This window comes from Echiichthys vipera (assembly GCF_963691815.1).
Source record: "Echiichthys vipera genome assembly, chromosome: 19".
Taxonomy (NCBI): Eukaryota; Metazoa; Chordata; class Actinopteri; order Perciformes; family Trachinidae; genus Echiichthys; species Echiichthys vipera.
Window position 1 is genome coordinate 18,393,054 of NC_139844.1, and position 11,151 is coordinate 18,404,204.

Below are 11,151 nucleotides of genomic sequence, written 5' to 3' on the forward strand. Positions count from 1 at the left end.
ACCTCATATTTCAGTCAAAACCAAAGTGATGGACTCAGCAAAAGACATTACCATCCATAGAGCGGGTCTAAACATTTACTGCGTGCATGGGAGAAAGAAAATGAGATCCAGACCGTCTGACATTCAACGAAATGAATTCCATGTGTTTATTTCAAAATCGTCACTTAAGGCATTTATGAGACACTGCATAAAGACAAAAACAGACACTTGGGTGGGTGGGTGGGGGATGTCACTCAGTACTAATCAATGCTCCACTGGGTCATGGCAAGTTGGCAACCTGAAAAATCTCACTTGCATATAATAGTAATTCAGAAACAGCGTAAACATAAATCACAGTCCCTATTTGTCCCATGGGAACTAAATGACGCGTCACACGTTCAACAAAACCAAAGTCTAAATATTAAAGTATGCACTTCTAGCAGTGTATTACAGCCACATTAGAAAAATAAAAGGACTATTACACACACATGCTTACTAATAGTGTCACCTTTTTCAAGTAAAAAACACGAGAATGGGCTAATTTCACAGTCAATAGTAAACAGTTATCAAAAGGAACATGATCAATTATGATTAGAAGTTGAAAGATTAATGATATGTAGCAAATACAAGTTTATGGGGGGAAAAAATCCTTTTAACAACATGCTCCATATATGAGACGTCAGCCAATGCCTCTTTCCCCCTCCACAACTTACTGTAGTTTAAGACCTTCCAAATGTAACTGTGTGTTTACGACTGTGCTTTCTTTAACCATACAACCAAGATAAGACTAAAGAGGGCCTTTTAAAATGTTTGTGCATGCAATTTTAGTGTTAAAATAACTAGAACTATTTTTTTTAAATCACATTTTATGATCCTGAGGGACTCGGGAAGGATGGCAATGCAGCTTGAGACACAGGAGATTATTAAGTTAGGTTAACACAACCTAATGAATCGATATAGTTTATCAAGGGTAAAATAAGTCCAGTATTATTAAATGGCACTTTAGCTAGTAGTACATACATTAGTAAATGAATCTGAAGCCATGCCATCACCAGAGCTTGTGCCCCAATGCAAACAAAGCACACATAGGCCCTTACAAGGACCCATCTTCACTAAACGCCGCACTGTGTAGTCCAAGTAGGCGAACCGAAGGTAAGTCAGGGAAATTATATCATCTTATCAGCGACATTCAAGTTGTTTCTTTTGATTTTTGGTACAAAAAAAAAACTTGGGATACTAACAACTTTGATCAAAAAAAAAAAGAAAAAAATCCCTTATTTAAAAAAAACCACACAGTGCAGCTTAACAGTTCAGGCATAAATGTGCATGTGTGTATTTGGTAATGTATTGCCCTCCTCGAATGAAGAACCATATGTGTTGTAATGCAAGAGGGAAATGCTAGAATTAGCCTAGTGTTGTGTAACATACAGAATGAGACGGTCTTCCACAGTGACACAAACGCAGAGCAGAAGACAAACTCTGAACAGACTCGTCCACTTTACCTAATCCGTAAAAGGGATCAAAATATGCAGCACAACTGTTTCATAATGTGCGAGATTCTACATATAAACAATTAGCAGCCTCTGAAGACATCTGACAAAACACTAAAAGACCGACACACACACACACACACTAAAACAATATAAAGGCTCTGAACGAAAAAAAGTTGCTGGTAGCTTAGTTTTGCTGAGTTATATTTTATACAATCTCATGTTTGTAGCAAGAGTGTATTGCCTGACCTCCCTCCCTAGACATATACTGCATATCAACCCCTGTTTCTTTTCTGTGAGTTGCAGCGCCAACTCCCATCCCTTTTCTCACTTGCTCTTCATCTTCGTTGCTGCCAGTCATTGGAACTTTGACCCAGCCGTCCGTGGCCAGGCCGTGTTTCTTCTGATGTCTCTTGTAATTGTCCCAGTGGCCGGTAGTGTAGCCGCACTCCTGACACTTGTACGGCTTCTCTCCTGTGTGCCGGAGCATGTGGCGTTTCAGGTTCATGCTCTGGTTGCAGCTGTAACTGCATACGGCACACTGGAAGGGTTTTGCGCCCGAGTGCACCCGCTGGTGGCGCTTCAGGTTGGCCAGGTTCCCGCAGGCGTAATCGCACAAATGGCACTTGTAGGGTTTCTCACCTGTGTGCACTCTGTGGTGGCGCTTGAGGTTGTCAAAGTGCGCTGAGGCGTAGTCGCACTGTGGGCACTTGTACGGTTTCTCGCCACTGTGAGTTTTCATGTGGCGCGCCAAGTGGTTTGGGTAGTGCGTGAGAAAAGGGCAGGCGGCGCAAGTGTACACCTTGTCGCTGCGCTCACCGGGGCTGTTCGGGGATGAGGAAGAGTCTTTAGTAAGCATCTCAAGGGTACACTTGGCACAAATCTGGGCTGAGGAGCCGTCCTCGTCCTCCAGGACAATGCCACACAACCGGCAAGTGAAGGGAAAAAGTGAAGGGGGGAGGGAGGCCGCCCTGTCTGCTACACCTTCTCTGGGTGCCCTGCTGCTGCTGCTGCTGCTGCTGCTGCTGCTGCTGCTACTGCCGCTGCTGCTGCTGCTGCCGCTGCCTGTGGTGTCCAGCAGGGGTGGGGGCTGGTGGCTAGGAGCTGGGTTAGAGGCTGGTATGGGTGGTGGCGATGCCCCCTTCAAGCCATCAAAGGCGGATAGGTAGTCATTGTTCTGGGCTCCCAAACCCAGGTTTAAAGTTGGCCTCGCAACTTCTGAAACTTCACAAAAAGATGAGTGAGTTATTATATACTTAATGACTGATCAAAGCTATCAAAAGGGTGCATCATGTTTTAAGATTGTGCGTCATCATTCACGATATTTAAAAAAAAAGCTATTACTAAAGGAAAATGATACATACCCTCAGATGAAGTACTAGACACTTCTTCATTGGGTCTTTGGCCAGTCACATGCCTCTTCAGGATGTTTTGGCCACTGGCAGGTCGTGGGAGGCCGTCGTGTCCCACCCCTGCAGAGGTGACGTGCATGCGCTGGTGCCTCTTGAGGTTGCCCAGGGAACTGCAGGCAAAAGTGCAGATGTCACATTTGTAAGGTTTTTCCCCTGTGTGAATGCGCAGGTGTCTCTGCAGGTTCACCAGCTGGGCTGAGGCGTAAGTGCACAAGGGGCAGTTATAGGGCTTCTCCCCGTTGTGCGTCTTCATGTGACGCTTCACGTGGTTGGCGTAACGCGATGAGAAGCCACAGAGGTGGCATGAGTGCAGTTTGGCCAATCTGTCCTCAGCAGTCAGTGCTTTGTCCCCCATCTCGTTTCCCAACCCTTCACTGTCGAGTTGCAAATGGGAACCCGAGCGAATCCCGCTGATACTTCCAAAAGCTGAACAAAAGTCTGTACTTTTGGCTTCTCTGGAGGCTTTGCAGCACCTAAGGCAGTATGGACCGACCAGGTCTATGCCAGGTCCCAGAGGTTCATCACGGAGCTGTCCGCAGCCCCTGCAGGACAGGTAGGGAGGAAAACTGGGCTCGGACTGGGTTGCTGTGCCCTCGTCTTCCCTCCCGTTGTCATTTGTGCTGTGTGAGTTGTCTGTTTCACTTTCCATGCTGAGCTGGCTGTAGGCAGGGCTCTCCTCATCACCCAGGGGATACACAGAGAAACCGATCTCAGCAGCTACTTCTGTAAAGGGGAGACAGACAGAAAAACAGGTTTCTAAAAACTGCACGTTCTCAGAACAAAGACCTTCACGATCCACTCTAAATATTACAGACTTGGCAAACTCAGAGCCCGTCTCTGTATTACTATATATTAAATCTACAACATTTCACACCAAAGTTTACAATTGCAACTGTCCTTTCTCTATTTTGAACAGCTTATTCTGTATTGTACTGAATATAGCCTTTATATAATCAAGTTAATTGAGATTTATTTCTTTTGCAAGACAGACCTGAGTACAGCAGAAGGAACAGAGAGAAGAAAACACACGCATCGTCAGTCACACAAAAGCACATCACACACAAACAGCATCAATCATAAAAAACATTAACTGAACAGAGCAAGCACAACAGCTGTAACAGATGTTGAGCACAAATGTATGGTCCAAAATGACCAATTTCGAATATACCGTTTTTGGCTGAGGTGCAAGTGGACGTGGATGAACGACAAACCCATTGAAAAGTTGCATCATCGAATAATACTAGCTGAAATAATAGTTATAATGGCATTAAAAACAAACTCAAACAGCGTGTACACTATTCGTAGTGCTGGGTCTGCTGAAACAATTTCTGGAACTCCTACATGGGCAGCAAAATATGGAATAGTGTTTGCTGCAAAAAGCTCTACGGTCGGGGCAAGCTGTGGGTGTATTAAGAGGGGGGCGCTAATAAAACGATTCGACATCCAATAAATCTAAATGATTACTAACTTAACACAGCACATCATAACCCAACGCTAACTCTCTTTAACAGGGCAAAACACCATAGGATGCAGCAATTTGTGACACTGATAACTGTTCATTTACAAAATCACAGTATGGTTTGACATTCTATGTACTCCTGACAATAGAGTGAGCCACTATAAACTAAAATAATAAACATTGATATAAATAATAAGGCTCAGTCATGCATGCAATAACATGAACAATTACAGTGATATACCATAAATCAGCAGAATCTAAATAAATGACTGTGTTACAAATATTTTGGTCATACTGCCCAGAACTACTAGAGTTTTACTGAGACTCTCTGAGCTTCCATGCCAATGAACTCCTGAAAGCTGAAGGCAAACATCCAACTCAAACAGTATCTTCCAACAAATCTCACTGAATGACTCAACACTGACAAATAAAGAACACAACCAGCTGTTACAGATAATGCCGCTCCATTTCCTCCACGCCGCGGAAGATAACCGCAGCGCAGACCGAATCTCTCTTCTCGGCCAAAAACGGAAATAAAAAAAGTGAGAAAAGTGAATTTCAAAGAAGCGTTAAATACTCACAGTGCTATCTGCTAGGTCAACTGTGTTTGATCTGTTGTTCTGCCATCTGAGGTTTTTCAGCCAATACGATGACAAAAACAGAAAGATATGTTTTTTTTCTATCTCCCAGAGGGTAGAAAGGCAAGCTTCAAGACTTCCAAGACACTGTGGCACTCTTCAGCTTCGGTGTGTGCTTCTGAAAGCGAACAAGCCGGTAAAAAAAAAAAAGCACCTTCCTTCACAGATGCCGAGGAGGGATGTGAGGAAGGGGAGAGTTGAGACTGCCCTTTTATTCTGCCCCATGGAAACCCCTTGTGGATGATTACTGAGCCCTAATGATAATGATGATGATGATGACTATAATGGTGAGGCTGCTGATGATGATAATGATGATGAGGGTCGATGATGATGATGATGATGATGATGATGATGAGGGTAGATGATGATGATGATGATGATGATGATGATGATGATGATGATGAGGGGGAAAACTATAATGGCAGTGGGGTAGTGGGAGCAGAGGCGGCGGCAGATGATGATGATGATGATGATGATGATGATGATGATGATGATGATGATGATAAATAAATGCCTTCTTATAATGGTGTCCTTGATGGTAATGGTCCTATTTTTACGACCCTTATATAATAATGGTGTCTCGGCTCCCTTCTCTACTTTTCCATTTTTCAGCTCATTCTCTCTGACAAAGAGTCATGCTGGGAAATATGAGCTGGCAGTTCCATTCCTCTTGCTGTCGCGCAGAAGGGGGCTACGCTTCATCACTGACAAGTCCTCTTTGTGCTGCAGCTACTTAACAAAATGGAGCCACCATTTAAATCCTTAAAATAAACGACATCACATATTCGTACTTGTTTACGTTGTGAAAACAGGCAGGGGGAAGACGAGGGCTGATAGAAAACTTAACGATACTATCGCCCTTTCACCAAAGCAAGTGTAGTTCAACCTGGGGGAGTCAATGGAAATCTACTATAATGACCAAGTTGAGTGATCCTCACATTCCCTTTATAGTATAATCAAGAATAGACTCATTTGCTGCACGTGGGATGAGATGTTTATGGAATATAGCAATAGAAAACATACAAACACACGAAGGTGAGCATGCAACGGCTGAAAACGGTGAGACACTAAAAGAGAAAACCTTATAGACTTGCCCTACTTACAAGTGAATGGACAGATACAGTGACAGACAAGCTGACAGGCTGACATCAACAGCGCACACACACACCGCCTTTTAAAGCTATAATACTTTCCATGGTTTATTTAACTAAAACCCTGTTTTTGATAAAATGCTTCTGCAATATTTTGATGTATTTTCGTTTTGTAATTATCTCTCTATACAGCAGTTTTCATCAGTCCGCTATTCCCGTGCTGGATTCAGATTTCCTAGTTACACACAAGAGATAACCAAGAAATGATGCAGCATGTCCTACAGCGTTATGGTTTGTAAATTTATATAGCTCTTATGGGCCTCACTGTCTACTGCTCACTCTCCTTACTCTACAACAGAGCTGTATGAGGTTACTGCTAGTCTATGGTGGGGGCTACACCGGCTCATCATCCTGGGATAGGGGGGAAAATATTCTGGGCATTTTGTATTTCTTTAAACCAATCACAATGATCTTATGATCTGTCATAAGAAACGGATGTACGTTGTCACAAGGATAGCACTGACCCCAGTCGATCCTCAAAAACAAGGTGGTCATTTTTGGCACATTTTGTCTTGTTTGTCTGTGCTATCAACAGATATACCAGCCGCTCCCCTCTTGTTATGTCTGACAAAACAGTGGCTAAAGCACTTACTGTTACCATGGCAACCGAAGAGGTTGCCAAATCCACCAGGACGGAAATCTATAGGATTGTAACTTTAAACACTTAATTAGAAATAAAGTCAACACACCTGAGAACTTTTCCAGGCCTAGAATCTTGTTGTCATGATCAGGATCGCCGAACTCAAGGTCTTGTCCTAGAAGGAAGTCTGTGTCTAAGGTGAGGTTTCCTGGAGCTTCAAAGGTTACACCATCTTCAGAATCCACTGTGGTCATAGAAAGGAGCAAAAGTCAACAAGATTTGAGGACTATTCTTTTACTAAAAGGCCAGTTTCAATCAATTTACATGCATATTTCACTTTGGCAAACTGTCGACAGCAGAAAGCAACTTTTCAGAGAAGCTACACACCCCTGAAGCTGCTTGAGTTTCAGTGTCCACTAGAATAGCTGGCAACCTGATGGAGAAAGCATATACGCAGATATTGCCTGTTTTATTATCTCTACGGAATTTGTTACAATCATAGTCAATCATTTTTTTAATAAAGGAATTCTTCTTATTATTCTTTTTATGTATATATGGTCTATTGTAAATATAAATCCGGATCTTTATATCTTTCAGTTGAAGGACTGATTATGAATACTAAGCTCGGCTGAACAATCTGCTTTACTTTCAACCATCAAGTGAATATTACTTTTTTTTAAGTGTATATGTTGGTTCTGAGAATTTAACAGAGCTTTAAGCATTAATAAAAATCATCATAATTTTCCATATATGCCAAAAACAAAACTGAACTGATCGTATTAATCTCTTAACTAGTCTCATTTTGCAACAATAGCTTTCCCCTGTCAAGCCACATCATCTTTTGTGTGCAATTGTTTGATCCACCCCACTAATGTTAAAATTGTGCAGAATTACACAAGAATTAATTTAGGGAAGTCAAGCATACAAATATGGGGTCAATGGAAAGGCAATAAGCAAGGTCAGTCATCAGTACTAGGTAATTGGTCTGTCTTTCTGCTGGTGCAAATCCTTTTAGTTCCACACTTCAATGTTATTTGTTTGCAAAGTCAGACATAATGTAGGAAGAGCCTTCTCATTTACTTCCCTACAGTGTACAAACAGCATGTTATGAATAAAAAAGGAATTGCTATCAGTTGACAGATGGAGCTCTTTTACTGCAGTTACAGCTAATGATGCCTGCAATCCAAACTCGCTCTCTCAAGCTTCATGGAATCCACACAGCTATCACACAGCTGTCAGTGTTCAGAAAACTACCACTGGGCCAATTCAAGGGCATCCTGCTCATCAGCCCTTGTTGGTAAACCCTTGAGAAACAGCAACATACTGCCATCTGCTGGTCATTTGAAGTACTTGGCATGCTGACAAAATCAAGACACTGTGGGACGTTTCTCTTTTTCACAGAGCTGCATCAAATCAAATGAGATTAATAGATTAATTATTACTGCATGCAACTTACCAATATAACAAGCGAGTAACTGGGCATTTTTTCAGGTTTTGTGTTTATGGTGTTGACAAAATGACCACCACTGAAATACTTGGAGCCACTATTCCTGTCCTTTTCCATGCAAAACAGAGGTGGTAACATCGATCAGAGAAACATTATGAAGCTGGTGACATTCTCTCTTTAGCTTTGTATGTTGTTCTAACGATTACATCTAAAATGTGAGTGTCTGGAGATAAAGGAGTTGGTTAAACAAATGCTGATACTACCCTTCGATTAACTGGCAACACTAACATCTAGCCGTGAGGTGCATTGTTTGATAAATTAGGCCACATTCTGTTGGCCCACTGCATGGCGTGCCAACAAAATGGGCATATTTACTGTGCATGTAATAGCTTAAACTCTGTATGAAGTAGCTGATTACTAACATGATCATTCATCTCATTCTGTTCACATTTCTCAAGTTACACTGTGGGTCATGTGGGTCAGTATGATTGATGTGAATCAAACTGCAATGCCTGGTGTCCAGATGTAAGCAGAGAAAGAGGACACACACTGTAAACGACCAGGCCTAACTTAGGAATTGGATTTGAAACCTAACTGTGAAGCCATGGTATTTGTATTTGGCTGAAGTAAAGATACGAGTCATACTGTCTGTAGCTCAGCTAAGCGACAACTTTAATTTTCTTTCCTTTTTATGAAAAAAAAAGATCTCTGAATACCTACACTTGACTGGCTGTGGATTCTGTTGTTTTTTTCTTGGCATCTTCCAGACAGCCTCTCTCTTTTTTGCGACGTCTTCTTGCAGACTTCCACAACCATCAGCTCATTGTCATCTGTTTGGGAGAGATTATTCAGTATTACTATCCATACTAGACAACACCAATTTAAATCAATTAGTGTGTGAGCATTTTCAGAATGAATAGCTTAATCTTTTGGTCTTCTTGGTCCTTTAAAAAAAAAAAAAGCAGCACAATTCCCTAAAACCTGCTCATAGACATTTTTAATTAATATCACAAAAGAATAAAAGAAGCAGCAATGGCTAATATTTAAGAAGCTTGAAATGACGTGAATGAAAAAGTTATTAAAATTGTTACAGATTTAATTTTAGCTCTTAAACTACAAAATTAAATACCACATATTTCAGTTACAATTACCTAGAGCTCACTTTTAACTGAAGGGAATCAAGTGACTGACTCATTGAGCTGAACAACAAAGTTATATGTCTGTAGTAACAGTAGAGTATCAGCAAAACCAATACTGTGCATAACACAGTATGTGATAATAGACTTATAAACAGCTACTTAAGCCATTTTAAGAATCAGAATCAGCTTTACTGGCCAAGAAAGTGTGAACACACAAGGAATTTCACTCTGGGTTTTTGTCTATTTCAACATACAGACACAGAAATAGATTTAGTCATACAGCTAAAAACAAGGATACCAAAATAACCAAAGGTAAACAAATATTTGACTACTATTTACAGCTTTAAGTAGAAGTATATATATATATATATATATATATATATAGCCTATAAAAACACAAGACAACATTATAACATGGCAAATTTCGGTGGATGTTGTAGCTTTTTTAAAGCCCTGTACTAGAATAACACTGCTAACTATTAATGCTATAAACACATGAAGTCACTAAGTGTCCTTTTTCTGCAAATGTATGATGTCTTATTGAAGACAATTAGAGAATATCACGCAGTAGTTGCAGGATTATAGACTCTACATATCATAAAGTCATTGCACAGGACACACACATATGTCATTTGGGTGTATAAGAACCTGAACTGGACCATTAAGTAGCTTCGTTAGCTATCAAGCTACTTTAGCAAAATGGCTAACACGTTAGCTCTGGTGCTGTAACCCGACAGAGAGCAGTCAAGTGAGTCAGCTAGTGATTTAAACAGAAACATGCCTTCATACAACACACAGCTAGCTGGTGTTGACACTGTATTAACAACTATGTGAGCATTATTTGGGGAAACTGACGGTTCGCAAACCCAACGAATGGCTACAAAACACAACGCATCCTCGTCAGCATGTTGTAATGACTGACAAGTGCCATCTTAAGTCAATGTGAGCGTTAACATGTTAACCTGCAGCTAAACAAGCCGAGCAGCTAATGTCAACTTCATTAGTTAGCTATAGAGCTAACTCACCTAAAAAACGCAAGTGTCCCTGTCGGTTAAGGTGGTCTTTATCGTCTGAAAAAACGCCATTAGGTGCGAAGTGTTCCTCCTCAAATGTACAACGTCTGGAGATCCGCCATTTCTTCATGAGCTGCGGTGACAAAGAAAGGCAATTAATGGTATTTTTCATAACTTAATTGATTTTCTGATTCGCCTGCGATCCAGCGGCAGCGACAACAATGAGACTTCCGCTCTGCATCTTTCAGAATAAAAGCGACATATCCACTAACTGTAACGTAAAAGTTAAATTAAGCACACAAAGGCCTGCAGTTAATGCTCGTCATGCGTTACTTTATTATTATATCGTGATTTAATCTGTAAATATGTAAAAAGAAAAACATGCAAATCTGATTTTACACTGCATGACATCATGATGGGATTTTATGATGTAAGATAATTAGACCCCGTTTGCATAATGTGTGTTTTCTAGTGTCATTAATGAGTTGTAGTGCTTTTAGGGCCACTGTGATAAATTATAAATGTTTTTCTGTTTTCTGTTTTCACCCTCACACAGTTCTACTAATTCAGATTGAACAACGTGACATGGCAGCGTACACGTTCTGGCATGCTTTTGCGATTCATTTAATTGGTATGAATACCTATTTTTAAAATGACAGTGTTTTGATACCTATTATTTAAAAGCTAAATTTATCGCTTTTATTCTGAAGGCCAAATGCGCCAGCCGGACGTGTTATTGTTGCTGGAGGGATTTTATCTTGACTACATTGTATCCATCTCTTTTCCGTTTAGTTGTGTTTCCGTTTCCGAAAATAATTTCCGGTTGCTATACCCCAATGCATC

The 11,151-nt window shown here is 40.9% G+C and overlaps 1 protein-coding gene across 1 annotated transcript; it reads right to left on the reverse strand.

Moving 5' to 3' along the window:
* Positions 1–179: 179 nt before the first annotated feature.
* znf513a (zinc finger protein 513a) lies at positions 180–10,447 on the reverse strand. The gene is given in 6 exon segments (XM_083934625.1): positions 180–1,716; positions 1,719–2,693; positions 2,834–3,604; positions 6,819–6,953; positions 8,877–8,986; positions 10,321–10,447. Coding segments are annotated over 5 exon segments (1,950 nt in total). The 5' UTR covers positions 8,917–8,986; positions 10,321–10,447; the 3' UTR covers positions 180–1,687.
* Positions 10,448–11,151: the final 704 nt, after the last annotated feature.